Raw genomic sequence first — 19132 nt, 5'->3', positions numbered from 1 at the left:
GATTGGTCCAGCACATCCCAGTCATTTTAATACCCGGGCCCTGTCCAGGCTCTGTCCTAAGGCAGCTCGAATTGCCACGTGGACAGCCTCTTCAAATGAGGATGTGACTTTTCTTTTAAGAGCTTCATGTCTTGCTTCCCCCCACCCGCTGCAGAAATCTTGGCTCTGACAAACCTCTGCTCCTGCTGATAAGGAAATGGATAGAAATAGACCTTGAAGTAGAAAGCGGGGGGAAAGGAGTGAGAGATGGTTTTAAAAGAATAATTTGGGAGGATACAGCTCCAGTAAAATTAAAACAACACTAATCCATACATTTCCCAAACATCCTCCATCTCTGTTCTGGGCTTTGTCCCTGATGACATCATTTTAGCAATAGCCAGCTGTTCTGATTTTTCTTATAGATTGTAAACTTTTTGGGGCAGGAACTATCTTCTTGTTCTGTGTTTGTACAACACTTAGCGCAATGGGGTCATGGTTCATGACTGGGACTTCAAGGCACTATGAGAATACAAATAACAATCTTCTTAAGATAGGACCCTAAGATCCACCCTATTATCCAAAGGGAAGACATTGGATATAAATACAGGACTACCCAGACTGGGCAGCAGATGGTGCTATAGGAGCAGCAGATAAACATAACTAGCTGTTGACTGTTTCCAGTCAAATGTAACTGAATGAAAAAAGGCCGTGAGCCATAGGGAAAGTGGTTTCACTATCAGAGATCCAGGTATATCAAACTGATACAGTCTGCACCCTTTGGACTTTTATAAGGAAGGGGTGTCACTGGTAGGCAGTGTTAAAGAGCACCTGTTAGCTCTGTGCTATCAGTATGTGCTGCACAACCTAGCTCCAACTGCAGTTAATTTTTCTACCAGGAACTAAAGCAGATCGTGTGTTTGATTTCCCACATGAGAACAGTACTGGGATGTGACTATCATCTCAGCGTGCGTTTGGACTGTTCGTTTCAGATCTATGGCCTGCTTTTATAGGGCCACCTGGCCAATAAATTTCTGATGTTTGAACTTCAGCCTCTTGAATGAGGAATTGAAGTATAGCGAACCTCCAGGTCTGCGATAGTTAAGGTTGAGACAAGCTTTCTGCTTAAAGCTTGACTTTTCTAACTGCTCTAAAATCAGCACAGTTACTCGGCTAGATAAAGGATTCAGGAACACAGTCTGCTCAGACAGTTTTTCTTTGGAGGCTACCCAGGTTCCCTCTCCGCTCTGCTGAATGGAAGCACAGCCACACATTTCCACACTGGAGTGCGTCTTCTCAGTCAGGCATAAGAAACTGAAGGCATTCGAAAAAGAATACTGCCGACATTGGTTTTGTATTTACCGTCTCTCATTAGACTCCAGCAGTGGATGCAACATGAACCATGTTCAGAAAGGCCCAAATGATAGAAAAGTGTGTTCCTCATTTGTTTACCGAAACACATTTGTGCTACACCCAGCGGGAGTTTTATTTTTGAGACAGAAGGAGTAAAATAAAATTAGTAGCACCCAAGGGTTCCCATGAGAATCAGGGCCCCATTGTGTGAGGCACTCTAGAGACACAGGTAGACAGGTACCAACTTGAAATGCTTCATAAACCGGTTCTTCATTGGCAATGACTTCCAAAATACATTTGTTTACTGGGAGGTCTCGCTTTCATTTCCAGTGCTGTCCATCCATAATACAGCACACGTAACAAGAATATGCTGAAATTTCAGTTTTTGGTACTTGTTATTTCCCTGCAAACCAGTTTCTAGCTCTAGTCTGAAAAAAGGGCTACCTTGCTAGTTACATTGCAGGAGCCCTGCTTACGGAGCAGGACCCCACTGGTCATTCACAATCTACCTTGTCTACTCAGATTATAAACTGTCCAAGGCCAAGACAAAGGGCTACAGAGAGGTGAGATAACTTGCACAAGCACACATAGCAGAAGTGATGAGCTAGAAGTCATGAGACCCCCGTTTTATGCTTCCCCCTTCATTGCCCTATCCACTAGATCTCATTGTGCTAGTCGCTGCACAAACAAACAAAAAGATAGTCCCTGCTTTGTACTTTAATGCTAATGATCTTTCTTTGATTAGACAATGGATCCTCAAGCATAGTTTAGAGTAGCTCAGGTTTACTGAATTAGCATTCCTGTTATTCTGTCAACACCTTTGTGTGCCTAGCTAGTTTAATCTCTTTTTGCGTCTTGGCCTTTCTAATTTTGTCCTTACTTGCATGTGTGAGTTTTTTATATTCATCCTTTGTCATTTGACCTAGTTTCCACTTTTTCTATGACTCTGAGTTTCAGGTCATTGACTGGTGAAGCCAGCTGGCCTCTTACCATACTTCCCATCTTTCCTATGCATTGGGATAGTTTGCTCTTGTGCCCTTAATAATGTGTCTTTAAGAAATTACCAACTCTCCTGAACTCTTTTTTCCCTTAGACTTGTTTCCCACAGGATCTTACCTACCAATTTTCTGAGTTTGCTAAAGTCTGCCTTCTTGAAATCCACTCTCTTTATTCTGCTGTTTTCCCTTCAGTCATTTCCTGATCACTTTTACCCAAGCTGCTTTCCACTTTCAAATTCTCAACCACTTTCTCCTTATTTGTCAGAATCAAATCTAGAACAGCTCCTCCCCTACTTGCTTTCTCCATCTACTGTAATAAAAATTGTCTCCCATGCATTCCAAGAACTTCTCGGATAATCTGTGCCCTGCTGTCTTATTTTCCCAACAGATGTCTGGGTAGCTGAAGACCCCCCACCATCAAGTCATGTGCTTTGGAGCATTTTGTCAGTTGTTTAAAAAAAGCCTCATCCACCTCTTCTTCCTGGTTAGGTGCTCTATAGTAGGCCCCTAGAATGACATCACCCTGGTTGGTTTTTGGTTTTTTTTAAAACCTTTTATCGTGACCCAGACACTTTCAGTAGGTCTGCCTCCCACTTCTATCTCGACCTCACTGCAAGTGCTTTGCATATCTTTGATAGACAAGGTACCTCCTCCCTTTTTTCCCTGCCTGTCCTTCCCAAACATGCTGTACTCTTCTATGCCAATATTCCAGTCATGTGAATTATCCCAGCAAATTTCAGTGATACCATGTCATAATTGTTATTATTCACTAGTATTTCTAGTTCTTTCTTAGTCCCCATACTTCTTGCATTAGTACACAAATCTTTCAAATATTCATTAGATTTCCCCTCTATATTCCCTCTAGACCGGTGGTTCCCAACCTTTGGCCCCCGGGGGCTTTCAAAGTGGCCCGCGACTCCCCTCCCGCTGGCTGCAGAAGGGAGCTGTTACCTAAGGATCTAAGTGGAACACGTTTCTGCAGGGCTAAAAGACCAGTGCAGGCTGGCCCCTCCCCCTGGCTGTAGCAGGGGGCAGGGTAAAGTGCTCCACCTGGGTCCCTAGGTGCTGGGATGCCTGCTGGAGCCAGAGAGAGGAGAGCACTGATCCTTCATCCCCTTGGCTCCAGAAGGGAGCCACTGCCTAGAGACCCAGTTGGAGCACACAGGGCTACAGGACCCATGCGGTTTCGCTGCTGCAGCCAGGGAGACAGGAGATCAGCAAGGAGGCAGCCTCCTCGCTGAACTCCTTCCATCTGGCTGCAGTGGGGAGAGAGAGGGGAGCCCTGCTGGCAGAGACTGGTGGCCCTTCGGGGTTGTAAAAATGTTATCTGTGGCCCTCGAGCCAAAGTTGGGAACCACTGGTCTAGACTCTCCTTTGTCCCAGCTGTGATTGCTCATGTTCTTCCCAGCTTCCAACCTTTCACCCAGGTCCCTAATTATGGACTTACCTGTGGGCTTTTGTCTGCTGCCCCATTAGATTAGCCAGTCTGCATCCAAAGGTCCTCTTCTCTTTCCTTGATAGGTGGACCCCATCTTTACTCAGCAGTGCTCAGAACCGCATCCTGTAGTTGAGGAAGCCAAAGTCCGCCGGACGACACCATCTGTGCAGCCATGCATTCACTTCCAGGATGTGAATGTCTCTGCTTGGGCCCCTCCCCTTGACTGAAAGGATTGATGAGACCACCACCTGCACCCCCATCTTCACGTAAATATCAGAAGTAAAACAATCATTATAACATCTCTAAGCTAGAAAAATTTCTTTACTGAATAGCTGGCCAATTGTGGGTATTCCATGGCTCTTCCAATCTTTGGTTTGTGATTTGGGTTAAGATCTGGATCACTTGTAATGGGTGTCACTGGTGAAGGAAAAGAGTTTTTCTTATTTCTAGTTCCATCCCAATCCCATAGAGGTTTTTGGTAAAGAATGTGGATAAATTTCTGAAGGATGTGATTTTATATTAATCCATGGTAGCCTAGCAAAGTGAAAAACACTCTCCTACATGTGAGACTCAACTGTGGGGATTTTTTAAAATCTCACTCGGTCATTCTATTCAAAGACTTTGCCTTATGTCTCAATTATGTGATTTAGTACCCAGAATGCACTGACAAAGATTAACAAATTCTCTTTCTGGCTGTTTGTTGAGTGAAATGAAAATCTTAAATGACCCTCTTTCGGGGTACCCACCCAGCCAGGTTCTATTGTAGAATCATGGGGTTAGAAAGGACCCTATTATTCTACAATAGTCCCCACAAGGGTCATCTAGTCTAACCCTCTGCCAAGATGCGGGATTTGTTGGGTCTAAACTATGCAAGACAGATGGCTATCCAGCTCCTTTTGAAAACCTCCAGTGAAGAAGTTTCCACAGCCTCCCGAGGCAGTCTGTTCCATTGTCTTACTGTAATAGAAGTAATGAAGAAAACAAAGACCAACTATACCTGATGCTATTCAAATAGCGTTTTATTTATAACGACACTAGAGGATGAGAAGGAAGGATCAATGAGCAATGCTTGCCCATGTGCTCAGGACCTTTGTTGTGCAACATTTTCCTTCTCCAATTGGACTTTTGTTATTACAGAAGTAAGGTGTTGCCTTTAGGACTGCGCTCTCCGCTCAGCATTACTGCACTGCAAGATTTTCTGTTGCACCACAGCCAGTTTGTCAAGTCACTATGCTTTCATTTTTTGTGCCAGAATGAGTGTAGGTTGCCATCAATGACTGGACAACAAGTAGTGCATCACTTTTGGTCCGCTATCAGTACTGCTAACAAACCAAGGTGTTGCTTCTCTGCATATAATTAAAATAAATTAACGCCATGTCCTGAAGTTGCTCACAAAAACACGAGTCCATGATTAAAAAGCAAGCTGGTTCATCAATTTAGGCTGCAAAGAGTGGGTATAGTCCATGGTTATCTTTCCATCAAAATTCTAGCCACTCAGCCATATAAATGCAGTTTGATGGTGAAATCTCACCACCTTCATGGCAGTCATCAAAGACCTGTGGTCAAATGAAACCAGGTGTAAGTAAACTTCATCTCACGTGACGAGCACAACACATTTGGAAGTAAAACACTGAAATGTTTGCTCCACAGAGGAGTAGAATGAACACAAGACTTGGATCAAAGAGATCCTGGGATCTAATCCCAACTCTGATAGAAATTATTATTTGTATTACACTAGCAACAGAGACCCACTCAGGACCAGGACCCCAATGTGGTAGGCGCTGTACACACAGTGATTGACCGTCCTGGTTTTGGACAGTTTATAAATTAGTAGACAAGACAACAGGGTACAGAGAGGTGAAATAATTTGCCCAAGGTCATACAACAGGTGAACAAAGCTGGGATTAGAACCCCAATTTTCTGACTCCCCGTTCAATTCTCTATCCACTACACCACACTGCCATCACAAAGAACACGAATAATCAACAGCTATGCTGGGCCTTTGATGTGCAAGAAATCATTACATCAATATAAACAGTCAATTGTCAACACTCCATTCACACAGTACACCAACAAATGTGTTGGATGAGGATAAAGATACTAAAAATGAGAGAGGGGCTAGAAAGAAGCTAAATGGATATTGTTCAGTTAAAACCCTGGTTTGAAAACATTTCCTACTTATGTTTTCAATGCCTTAGACTATTACAGCTGAAGAGTTTGAGAAGCCATTTACTGTTTGTTTCTCCTTTTTTATTAAAAAGACTTTATATTTATCATTTTGGACAGTGAAAACATCTGGGTAGTTGTCACTTTTTGGTTCTGTTTCGGCTGTAACTCAGCCAGGGCATGTGCTTGTATAAGATTCCCATTGGAATTAAAAACAAACCCCAAAATGATTAAAACAGTTTCTACTAGTCTTAGAGCTACCAGATGCTGGGTTATAAAATCTACATTCTGGAGCATGTTTGACTTGACAGTGTCCTTTTACCATGCAATAAAGGAATGAGATGAAGTGTGTAAATAGGCTAAATAAAAGTATCCGTTTTTTATTTACTCCATAGTCAAGGTATTTGTGACCTCCACCGACTTTTTGAAGTCAATGGGACTACTTCTGTGTGTAAAGCTAAGCACGTGTCTAAGTGTTTGCAGGACCTGGGTCTACATTTGTAAGTACTTCTTCCTCCACATACAAAACAAGTAACTTACTGGGCAGAGTCCACAGGGTGTTCGGACTAACCCAGTTGGTTGGATGATAGGATTGACAGCTCTGTACAATTTCATGTGTCCATCCACACTGCCAACTGTCCCTTCTTTTGCAGCAATGATGGTCATCTCCACCTTTCCATCATATATTAGTGTGTTTAAAATAGTTTCAATATCCTCCATTGACAATTCTACCTAAAAGCAATTATGCAAAAAAAATTTAAAAAATAAAATTGGTAACAACTAGAGAAAATGTGCAGCAATAACTCCTACAGAAAGGAAAATAAACTCCTATTTATGAATGAATTTATGAATTCATCCCTCACTGCTAAGACCTGGGAGATCCTTGATACAGTCACATAACTCATTGAATCATGGGTACTGAACGGCAGAAATGAGAGTAAAGCGAGTGAGATTTTTATGGTTTCTCTTACACTCTTTTTAAGATAATCATAGAATCGTAGGACTGAAAGGGACCTCGAGAGGTCATCTAGTCCAGTCCCCTACATTTATGGCAGGACTAAATATTATCTAGACCAGTGTTTCTTAACCTGGGGTTTTAGAGGGGTCGCAAGTGCAGAGCTGGTATTGGGGGTGGCAAGAAAGGCAATTGCCTGGAGCCACAGGGGCGCCATGAAACTAAGTTACATGCCTCAGCCCCGTGGGGGTGGGACTCAGGCTTCAGGGGTACAGTAGTTTGGAAAGGTTAAGAACCACTGATCTAGACCATCCCTAACAGGCGTTTGTGGAACCTGCTCTTAAAAAGCTCCAATGATGGAGATTCCGCAACCTCCCTAGGCAATTTATTAGCTGGGCTTTCAAAAAAATTTGCCAAGTGGAATTTCCCCATACTCCTGAAGTTTCTGCAATAATTCGAATACAATAATTCTCTGAAGATTTGGGAAATCTGTTTATGGACAGTTTATGAATTCTGTTTGAGATTATGAACTAATGTCCAATTATAATTTTTAAGACATTATGATCATCATTACTATATTCTTGCTTCTAAGGAAACAGGGAGGGGTGCCAAGTGTCTATTTCTGAATAGGATGGCTGCTTCCTCAGTGAAACCACTTTTCTCATTTGTCTGCATAGAGTTAAGGTTTTAAGAAGTGGAAAATTCCCAGAAAGGGGACAAAGACAGGTATCAGGGCAGGGGCTTAAAAACACAAAGGGTGAGAATTTGAAAAGGGACTCGGAGGGAGACAGATGAACAAAGGGCCAGGTGTCATGAGCAAGAGGGAACCTTGTTAACTGTCAGATCAGCTGGAGCTGAAGGACACAGACTGAAGGGGAGAGGGAGAGATGCTATGATTTGGAGGAGAAGCCTTGAGCTGGAGGATTGCAGTTCCACAGAGAGCACTTGGACCCTGAAGAGAAACGGATCCAAATCCCACAGAACTCTCAAGAGTGGTGAGGAAACGGAGGCAAGAAATGGCACGTAGGCATTTATTGTTATGGATCTGTATAGTCTGTGCTGTCTAAAGCAGAGTGATTATTTTTAGAAGTCCTTTTACAAAGCCTGTGTCTATTTGTGTCATGCATCTCTGAAGGGGACAACTGCAAACCAGAGTGTTCACAAGGAGGAAGCTCTGGGAATGGGTGTACTAAAGCTACTGAGATGTCTTGGAGGTCAGCACCGGTCCTTTGACAGCAGAGCCGTGGGGTCCCACTTCCAGAAAGGGCAGACAGACAGAGTCCACATCCAGGAAGTGTGCTAGAGACGCTACAGCCACAGAGAGCAGCTAGAGCAGAGGTCTTCAAAGTGTGGGGCGCACCTCCCTGGGGGGACGTGGAGGAACATTGCAGGGGGCATGAGGCCCCCACTGCCCCGGGGCTCCCAGTGGGGAAGCCTTCGCCACCTCAGCGCTCCACACGGTGAAGCTGAGAGTGGAGGAGCCTCGCTGCACTGGGGCTGAGAACACAGAAGCCCTGCTGTCCTGAGGCTCCCAGCTTGGAAGCCCCGCCACCGTGCCGCAGCCCTGGACCCTAACGCTGGCCCTGCTCCCAGCCCCAGCTGGGGGGGAGGCAGCAGGGGGCATGGACAGGAGTAAGCGGGGCATGGGGTAAAACGTTTGGGGACCACTGGGCTAGAGCCTAGCCAGTGAGCAACAGGAGCTTTAGAGCACATGTATCCAACGTGAGTCCAAACACAGCAGCCTGGTGAGTGTCCAGCAGGGGGAGCTTGAAAGGGCTGTGACAGATCCCCACTCCACAGGGCACTCACCCAGAGCCATTTTCTTGCTCTTAGGGTGGAGGTTTTTGAAGTCAGCTGGGAATTTAGCCACACAATTTTAACGGGAGTCGTGTGACCATCTCCTAGCTGACTTCCAAAATCTCCATTTATGTTCACAGGGAAATTCCAACAGAGAAATGATCAAATTTGCTCTGGTTTGGACTGCCAAAAGAAAATGTCTCCCAACTCCCATTGACTAGGCGGTGGATGCCTAATTCCCTTAGGTGCTTTTGAAAACACCAGCCAGTATCAGCTCAGGAATGTAATGCAGCACTAGCCACCTGCCCCATAAACACAATGCAATGTAAGAGCCCAATACGCAGACTTGGATGCCTCCAGTTAGGCACCTAACCTAGTACTTCGGGTCCAATTCCTGATGTTAGTCATTCAGCAGCAATTTGAAAGGTGGTAAGGTAAACTACATTCTGACCTTACTGATGCCCAACTCGCAAATGTACTTCCACACTTCATGGGATGATGCAAATGAGCTGTTTCTCTGTATCATAGGGTTCTGTTTGCTCTCACGAGCTGCTTCTGCCTGGGGAAGGATGAAAAGGAGTGTGACATACACAGTCAGTGCTCACTGCAAAGAGAACGTCTCTAGGCATACAACAGGCTGCTTTTAAACTACTGTAGAGGCAATTTCCAGACAGTCTCTGCCATGTTTTAAGCAGATGATTGTCAACAAATAGAATAATCCTAGATACATATTGCACAATAAACTTGTAATTTGCCACTTACTGTAAACACCATGTGCAGTAACATGAAACATTACATTGACATGAGGGAGCAGAATTTCAGCACCATCATTCTGAGTTTCCTGACTATAGAAAAATCTCAGGCATAGCCAGTGGCATGTAATGTATATTTTTGGAGGGAAAGGGAAATTGACACAATTTGATTGGGACTCGGATAATGGAGGTTGGGCTTTCCCTGTAGAATGGAGGGGGAGTACCACTTTCCAGGCACAGTTTACATTAATCAGAGCCAACAACTTTTTTGCACAACTGAGGCAATATGAGCTTTGCTAATTTCTTTGTTCCTACATTCTTTGATACGCAGTTTGAGATATGAATCTGGGGGAATGATGCGTCTTTTTCTTTAAAAGGTGCAAATTATGGATTTATTAAGGCAAATGATCCATTTATGCATTTGCAGTGGCAATTAAATTAGAAAAATGCCAAGAAAGAATTATGATCCAGTAACTACATAACAAAGTCTACCTATTTCTATATTAATAGCTGTATACAAACATTTTTTCCATCAGTTTTTAAAGGAAAAACAATTGTTTTTAAAAACAACAATCAAAGATGGGTTTAGCTATAGCAATCCCTTACCTTAGTTTGTAAGAATTTAAAACACTGTTGGTTTAACACCTCCACAAATTCAGATTCAAAGTCTTGGTCGCTGTACCAGGCCCCACCAGTCACAGACCGGTCGGGCTGCAGATTATACAACATGTACACCTTCTTCTTTGAGGCCTATTGAACAATACACACAATTTTTAATAGTTGAAAACCTTCCATAAAAGGAAAACTCCATTTAAACAAGCATAGGAGCAATCCATATAGCACCATTTGCCCTGAAACATGGCAAGTGCATAGCTGCATCAAACCATCATCAGCAATTTCTGCACTCCAAGAATACCCTGGGTTAAAGAGGGGGGTAGTATTTTTGGATTTTGACTCTCAAATTTATTTTATGGAGCAGGGTTGGAAGAGAAGCAAAACTACACATCAAAGATAAAGGGCTTTAAAGAAAATGAGACCGATTCAGGCTAGGGGTGAGCAGCTGCAACTTCATTTGTTTCAATGAAGTTACACAAGATCTGAACTGAACCTGTTATCTTATGTTCTCCCAAGTTTTGAGCCTGGTTTTGGCTCTCACTCAGGAGGCTGCATAAGGTCAGAATGCGGTTCAGCTACACTTGTTCATCTATGATAGCATGGTGATTAAATGTGCCTGATGACCTAATCTAAAGAGGACTGGGACAGAAGAAGAAACTGGTAGCTTGAAAGCTTCTCTCTCTCGCCAACAGAAGCTGGTCCAGTAAAAGACGTTACCTCACCGACCTTGTCTCTGTAATATACTGGGACTGACATGGCTACAATACCACACTAACCACAAGTGCCTAAGGAACACATCTTAAAGTAAGCATTTCTAAAGTTTTGTTAATAACTATGACAAGAGATGAAAAAAGCTCAAAACATGCAGCAGACACCATAAAGCCTCTGTATTCTGCAATAAATGAAGGATGAATACACTGCAGATAGCCATCTCATAAATGGTTTACATATTCCAAATCAAGTATTTATAAACTGGGTTAGATGCTTTTTCAACTCTAGTGAAGTCATGTTATTAGTATAGACTTGATTCAGGAAAGCACTTAAGCATGTCTTAAGTCCTGTCCTGAATAGAACGCTTTCATGAATCACACCTATAATCATCAGCAGGTTCAAACTCTCTCCCACTTAAGAGAAATTATGTCCAAAGAAAATTTTGGCCATGGAATAGTCTGGAAAGTGCAAAACACAGAAATTTTAGTTTGGCCTAAGCAGTGCATCTCAATAGCAGAGGAAAGGATTGTTATAAGGGGTATTATGATTCCTACTGTTCTGAATACCACCATCTCTTTGTAAAAGTTATTGCACCTCTACTCTTCTCTAGTATTTAGATAGATATTTAGATAGATATTCTCTAGGCACTTAGTGCCTTATATCTGAGACTGTCAGTGCTTTACAAAGTAGTTAAAGTATTGTCTCCATTTTACAGAGGAGCATACTGAGATACAGAGAAGTTATGTGACTTCCCAAGATCACAGAGAGCCAGTGACATAGCTGGGAGAAAAACTTAAGTTTCTTGACTGCCAGTCCCCTGCTCTAACAAACATACTTGAAATATATACTGGAAGGTATTAAAAACTACAGATTACTCACTGCCACAGACTTAACGGCTTTTATAAGTTTCTTGCTCTCTAAGTTTTTCAGTATCTTGTTGATCTCCGTTAAAGGTAGATTACTTTTGTATCTAATATCCCTGCTCCAAATACCTGTTTAAAATGAAAAAAAGAGGAAGCTGAATTCAAATGAATATGAACAGAGCATTACAAGTCTCAGAAACATTACATTTGTTCTTATATTCAAGCCAAGGCCCAAGCTGTTCCTTTCCAATTAAGAATTCACATCACAATGTTGCTTGAACACTACTTGAGTAGGATGTACTATGTAGCGTATTATTCAAACATCTCCCTACAGTTGTTATAACAAGAACTTGCCTGCTGCGAGAGCTCATACAGGTGAATTCTATTTTGTCACTATACATGGCCAAAAAATGGGGTCCTTGATTCTGGAACTCTCAACTCCTCACTCTGACAGAATTCCAATCTGTTGGCTTTCATATGCTGCAAGGCTCATCTGTTTTCTTAGACACTCAGAATTTGGGATATGAAACAGTCCAGCAGGGGAGGCTATTTTATGGGGGATCTGTACTTTTTAGTCACAGCATGGGCTAAAGTTCTATTGTGGATATTGATACTTTATTTGTTTATTCTTAGTGTTTAGATAAGCATTTAAGACCTCGAATAGATACTTTTAAAACTAGAAACTAGAGTTAGTAATGTTTTGTTTGTATATTACCATGCCTTTAATTCTTGAGTACTGAGAAAAAGTACATACCTCTTTCCCCAAATACATGCTAAGCAACAGAGCTAGCACAGGTCATGAATAAAATTAAAATAGTCCTTGAACAAATCACCTTTATTGCCTGCATCCTCTATAATTTGATAGACCAGCTTCTCTTGATTGTCAGATCCCTTCATTTTACTGTAAAGGACAGATTACAAAAAGGACAGGTGTTAGTTTAAAAAAAACCCAAAAAACCCCCAACCCCCCCCCAAAAAACTGTCAAGTAAGTTTGATAGAAGTAAACAAGATTTGTTTTAAACTCTGAAAAGCAAAATTATAAAATGAATTAAATTACACAAAAAAGAAAGCTGCTGGCACTAGCTGGTTATTGTAGTTTCTTGTTATTACAGACAGCTTTTATAGTTTCTTACATATCATGTCAATGTCAAGTCAGCGAAAGAAGCTTTCAGCGCTTTGTTGGTGTACTACTCTGCTTTCCCCACCACTACCAATTGCTCACCTACAACTCAATCCTGAACAAAACCTTAAACAAAATAAGCAGTCTCTGGCTGTAACATCTGTGAAGGTGTAGCAAAGTGCTCTCACCTCTGAAGCTTGTTTTCCCCACTGGTCTAAGAAAGCCTAATTCTTCTGCGCTTCAGGCCACAGTGGGAGGTGCATCTCTTTTCTGATGCATTTGAGGGAGTGGATTAGATGTGTGCGCATTTGAGGGTGGCAGTGAAGTGGAGGACTGTTGGATTTGGGTAATTTTCCTTCTTTGAAGCAAACAGAATAGGTCTTTATTCAGTTTTGTATAGGCATATTTTATGAACCAAATCAAAATCCTATTTAGTACATAGAGTAATATACTTGGGGATGGATGACAGTTACAAATGTAGGGCCTGATCATGCCCTGTGCCCCATCTAGGCAGAGCCCCACTGACTTCAATGGGACTCGAGTCTGCCTGCACGGATCAGATCGCCTGACTGGGGGGTTTGCTGCCAGCAGCAGTGCTTCCAACATCAAGTAATCCCACTTCAATGCAACTATTCACAGTAGGAAGCATCACCTCCAATAGCATTTACAAGTAAATGTGCCATCTTGGAATGAATGTGTGAATAAATGCTTGATGATTGCTACCACCCTGAGAAAGGATGGGAGTTCCTTCTCACCAGCATTGCGCTGGGAGAGTGCATGAGAACTATGATCCAGTGATTGTCCTTTCAACAAAATAAAGCTTACCCAGCATTCTGAGACTCTTTGATCCTGTACAAAAGGCCTGTGTTGCTCCTGAGAAGGTCCAGCTGCCCCTGATAGAGACAGACACAGAGCATTTCTCTTTGCAAAGACTATTATTAAGAGCTTGACATTTACCTTTTAAACATGAAATCTCATTTAATTTTGCCTAAATAAAAACAGACCAAAATACATTTTCATCCACTGGAAACACCAGTTTAACATTTTAGACTGCTCTGCTGAGGAAATATTTTTGTCCATTTATCATCTAGCTGCTAGAGATTATTGACATTGCTCCTGGCCTCTTCCTGCAACACGTATCATTAATTAAATGTAGAAAACTACTCTTTCCTCTTAACATTGCACAAAGGATGTAGAGCTCCAACATGCACCTCTCTCAGCCTGCAGTAACATGTCCATTGAATCATTATTTTTAAAATTGCTCATGTACATAGTCAACAGTTAGCTTGAAAACATAAAGTCAATCTAAAAAGAAGTTACTTAGGCTCAGCCCAGATAAGATGGAAATGATGCCATATGGTATGAGAAAGCATTCTAAACTGCAGTAAAAATGGGGACAGTTCCATCAGTTGAGTGCATTTACCCACCTACTGTCAGAATAATTCACATTCTTAGGACGCTGGATTCCCAGACTCCCATATAATAGCTGTGACTAAAAATACATTCTTTCATCTTCAGCTGGCCAAGAGACGGTGCCCATTCCCCTCAGATGCAGGCCTTGTCATGATTGCCTATGTCTCTGTTACCTCAAGGCTAAACAACGGCAACATGGTCTACGTTGGGCTACTTTGAAGATCTACCTCTTTAGGTAGGGCAAACTGATGGAAGCATAATATACCAGTGCATCATATTCTACATTGCCTGCCAATTAATTTACAGGTGGAAAACCTAAATATTCTAGGCTCTCAGTTATCCCAAAGAATGCTCTTCCCATATGCCACAGACCTGTGCTCAGAGGGAACACGTGCTATCTATCCCAAGAATGAAGCATGTGAGAGGTGAGTGCAAAGTATTCTCAGTGGTGGCCTTTTGCATCCAATTCTGACATATACATTTATATCAGGACTCAGATCTGGTCACTTTTAGATCAAGATTCAAGAGGTCTTGTTATTAAGGCTTTAACAAAAACAGCAAGGCTTGGACTTTCCCCAGGTCTACTAAATTGTTATTCACCACTACAAATCCTCTAAGGAAAGCTGAGCTGGCTACTGAAAAGGAATGCATGGTCACCATTTTGGGCAAGATATCAGCTGGTTTCATTCTAATGTGTGAATGGCACTCAGGTAGATTGGTTACATTGACCTTATAATAATAAGTGCAACTAAAACTACAGTAAATCAAAAGATCTCAGATAAGCCCATAAACTTTGACCTAAGAGCTGGAATCTAGTACATATGAAGTCAAAGGAAGTTTTGACATTGATTACATGGGGCCAAGACTTCTCCCTCCCTCTAAAAGCAGACACCAACAGGAGTCAATAACAGTAGGTAAATCTGTGGCTTTTTCAGATTATCCCTATATTACAGAACAATACCAGTGAGGTTTGAGATGTAATTACAGTAGTTAATGGAAACATAGTGGTATTGCTTTGCAAGATCTCAGAAGAAACTCTGCAGTTGCTCTACACTGGTAATGGCTGATAAAGTCCATGCATATGAAAGGGCTGTGAGATGGCTGCAGCAGTGCATAACTGGCCATACTGACGGAGAGGTGACCCTACCACGGACAGCAGCCTGTTGATAGCCATGGCCCTCTGCTGGGGTTCCATGTGCGGCATATCATTCTGGATCACTTGGTCGGTGATGCCATGAGGGAACTGATGGCAGAGCTCAATGATCCTGGAGGCAGGGAGAAGCAGAGTCAGATCACAACACACAACCCAAAACTCCAGCCTCACCACAACGCCGCTTAGGCCCTGCCTATCCCAGACCCCCAGCTGTGCCTCCCACCTGCCCCCCCACCCCCATCTCTGCCCATCCCCTTACAGTCCCCGTCCCCAGGCCACTGCCCAAGTCCTGGGGGCCCCCCCGAGCACCGCTCATCCCCACCCACCCAGACAGACCGACCGACCGACCGACCGACCGACCCCGGTCCCGCAGCGCCGCCCCTCCCTGCCGCACCTGTTCTCTATGTCCAGCGGGTCCGGGACCTCCGGCTTCACCTTCACCTCGGCCATAGCAGCCGGGACCCGGCCGCCTGTAGCGGGGGACGGCAGTTGGGGGCAGCCCGCAGTGACGCGGGCTGGAGGAGACCCGGCCGCCGCGCGCCCCACACGCCGGCTCCAGAAACCGAGGCCAGCTGGGTGGGTCCCGGCCTCCACGCGGCGCGGAGAGATGACGTCAGAGACGGGCCCCGGGGTTGCTATGGAGCAGGCTGCAGACCAATCCCGGGCCGCCTTGTTGCGGGTTGGGGGCGGGGGTCCGGGTTCACAGCGTCTCTGGTAACGGGACGGGGACTGAGGCCGGGGAGCCGGGCGAGCAGCGGGGAGGTCTGCAGGCCGGTGTGAGGCGGGGACCGCGCGGAGGGGATGCCGGGGCCGATCCGCAGCCTGGGATGGCATGGGGCGGGGCGGGACGGGAGCCGGGATGGGAGCTGGATGCGGGGGGGTCCAGAGTCGGGGTGGGGCGGGAGCAGTTGGGGGAGGGGGCAGGAGCTCGTGGGAGGGGGCGGGAGCCGCCGTGCAGAAGAACCGGAGTCAGGGGGTGCGGAAGGCTGCACAGATCTGGCCTGTATTCTGAATGCGGCCAGACATCCCCCAGTCTGCATACCGTCACCCGCAGAATTACACATTTTGGTTCTGCCTCAGGTGCATAAGAAACCACCAGCTACTCCAATAAACCTGTCTGGTCAGCTGGCCGCCTGATGCTGTAGAAAACGAATCAGCATGATTCTGCCATCTTTTAATCCCGCAGTAGAGGTGGTAGATTCTGGCAAATGTGCTGCACGCACCCCGGCGTTTCAGGTGGGAGGAGTAATGGCACTGCTGAAATTGCTGTCACAGTGATTGCTGCCTGTACAGGCAATACAACGGTGCAGATTGACGCTATAGTTATCTTTGATCAGAACAAGCGCAATCCCAGTGTTGGCACGAATGAATGAATGACTGTCTGTGCATACTGGGTAATAGTTTTGTGTGTGAATGTGTGGCATGTTACAGGCATGTTGGGGGTTGGAAAGTGGATTGTAAAACCAGAACTTGCTAGTGTAGCCGGGATCTTTGTGTGTGAACATAACCACCTAAGACCTACATTTGGGGCTTGTCTATATTATACAATTTTATCATATCTAAACACAGTTGTTCACAATTAAATTTGATGACACAGTTCTGGCCATTGTAAACCGGGACAAAATCATGTTCAGCATCATTTGTTTTAATATAAAATAGTGCAGGCAAGACAAGATTCAGGAATAGCAGAGAGTGCCTTATTTTAGTCCTCGTCAGCAAATAATCTTGGGTTCCATAGTGAAACAAGTAACTGATTCCCCCTGCATGAGATATTAGGTGGATGGAGCCATATCTATTATAAACAAGGCCAACACTCTTCATGATTCTATCATGAACTGTCACTCAGATCTGGCATATATCAATGACACCTGATGGACAGGGCTGATCTTGGCAAAACTGGTTTCAGCTGTGTATGCAGAGATCAATCAAACTTGTGCAATGAAGATCAGATTGGAATGAAAGTAGGGTACTCTTCTCACACTCTGTCCAAAATTACAGAGTAGTAGAACTGGTCAAAATTTCGATTAGTTTACAGCTTGCTCATATTAGTTCAGTAGGAAAAAAATAAATGGACCACAAAACAGATAAGAATGTTATTACTATAAGGATTAATAATATACTGGATTTAATGGTTCTCTCTTTTTCAGGGAGGTGGAATAGGGGTGTGGAATTGCATAAAGATTAATTATTTTCTGCTGCACTCTTATGTTTTAAAAGAAACATATACTATCTTTTCAGATCACTACAGAGAAAAATGACTGCTGGTTCAGTGTCAGTGCCTCAGATTATACCACTTCGACTCCCTCTGCCAGGGAAGGCTAAACATGAAATAGACACAAATACACTTGTAGAAATAAAATCAGGTATAAATAAGGGTTTACAGTACAGATTTAAAGCTGTTTTCTTTTTATTCTGTAATTTGACTTCCACTCTTTGATAGTGTGTTTGTGTTCACATTTTTTGTGATTTTGATGAGTACCCATTTTCATAAGTACCTGGCATAAATTAACCCTTTAACATTTCTCACCTGCAAACACGAATGTGCTTAACTTCACTGGTGTCAAGTCCCATTGAAACTAATAGGATTACTCATGTGTAACATAATTCAAATGTGTCAGCGTATGCAGGATCAGGGCCTTATATTTCTGTGCTATTGTTTGTTCCATAGTCACAATGAAATATGAAAACCCTAGAATGTGATGATTTTGCATTTTATTGTGATTTTGCAAAACTGGTACTGGAAAATAGCATGGGTCAGTTTCACTCAGAAGGTCCTATCCGCCAGCAAGAGTCTGTTTTATTTTTCAACCATGATCGACATGGTGTGCAACATGTAGAACTTGTGCATATTTTCCCATACCCATTTTACAACTTTTTTTGTGAGAAGATGAATGGCCTGTAATTAAATTGTGATTATTTTGTCACCAAATTTTGTGAGGAGAGAAAGAAAGAGAGCTGGGAAAAAACAAAACACACACTATGGTCCTAATCTTGCAATCCCTTACTCACATCCTTAATTTTGCTCATCTGAGTAAATCAAGCATATATGTAAGCATTAGCAGGATTATGGCTTATTTTTGCACAGCCCTAATACAGTTTTGATAAATATCTTATTCATGTCTTTCAGATACTCCTGATATCACTATATATTACACTTTAGATGGAAGTAAACCAGAACTCTTTAGGAGACCTGGCTATGGAGCGCATAACACTTTTAAGTATAAGGGACCTATCACATTACCTGATGGGAAAATAACAGTAAAAGCTTTGGCAGTCACCAAGTAAGTAGTAATTGTTGGTATTACATTATTATTATTGTAATTTATTTGTATTACTGTAGTGCTTATGAGTCCTGTTCATAGACCAGGACTTCATCGTGGTAGGTGCTGTACAAACACAACAAAAAGACAGCCCCTACTCCAAAGAGCTTTCAATCTAAGTAATATTAATATATTCCTTTGTAAAGACATCAGTATCTTCTCTGCCAGAATATTTGTTATATAGTAATTACTTGTATTGCAGTGGTGCCTACGGCCCCAACCATGGATCAGGGACCTATTGCACTAGGTATGGTACAAATGCATAACAAAAAGACAGTCCTTGTCCTGAAAAGCTAACATCATAAGTACATTTTTATAATCAAAGTAAATTATTATAATAAAATAACAATTAATAAGATCACTATATAAAGATGAACACATCTTCACAATGCTACTGTGAGGTAGGTACATATTATTCCCATTTTACAGGTGGGAAAATAGATTCAGGAGTAGTGGAGTCTATCTTTCTAGGTCCTTATACCACTCTCACCAGAGCCTTGC

The 19132-nt window shown here is 43.0% G+C and overlaps 2 protein-coding genes across 2 annotated transcripts in view; one reads left to right on the top strand and one right to left on the bottom strand.

The window, feature by feature from the left end:
• Positions 1 to 4986: 4986 nt before the first annotated feature.
• Positions 4987 to 16040, bottom strand: POLR3F (RNA polymerase III subunit F). Its single transcript, XM_067564692.1, has 9 exons — positions 15706 to 16040; positions 15306 to 15423; positions 13571 to 13638; positions 12458 to 12525; positions 11641 to 11753; positions 10042 to 10185; positions 9135 to 9242; positions 6472 to 6663; positions 4987 to 5321 (listed from the first exon to the last, which is right to left on the bottom strand). Exons 1-9 carry the CDS (start codon positions 15759 to 15761, stop codon positions 5244 to 5246), a joined length of 945 nt encoding a protein of 314 aa, XP_067420793.1. The 5' UTR covers positions 15762 to 16040; the 3' UTR covers positions 4987 to 5243.
• Positions 16041 to 17555: 1515 nt separating this feature from the next.
• Positions 17556 to 19132, top strand: part of DZANK1 (double zinc ribbon and ankyrin repeat domains 1) — a 32982-nt gene continuing 31405 nt past the window's right edge. The window contains exons 1-2 of the mRNA XM_067565364.1: positions 17556 to 17674; positions 18439 to 18592. Of these exons, the coding sequence (XP_067421465.1) occupies positions 17566 to 17674; positions 18439 to 18592 (263 nt within the window). The 5' untranslated portion in view covers positions 17556 to 17565. The remainder of the gene's footprint in view (positions 17675 to 18438; positions 18593 to 19132) is intronic.

Source organism: Emydura macquarii, unplaced genomic scaffold (genome assembly GCF_026122565.2).
Source record: "Emydura macquarii macquarii isolate MOO-44397 ecotype Brisbane River unplaced genomic scaffold, CSIRO-AGI_Emac_v2 contig_2676, whole genome shotgun sequence".
NCBI lineage: Eukaryota > Metazoa > Chordata > Testudines > Chelidae > Emydura > Emydura macquarii.
Note: the sequence above shows the minus strand (reverse complement) of the source record. Positions and strands in the feature narration are given on the sequence as shown.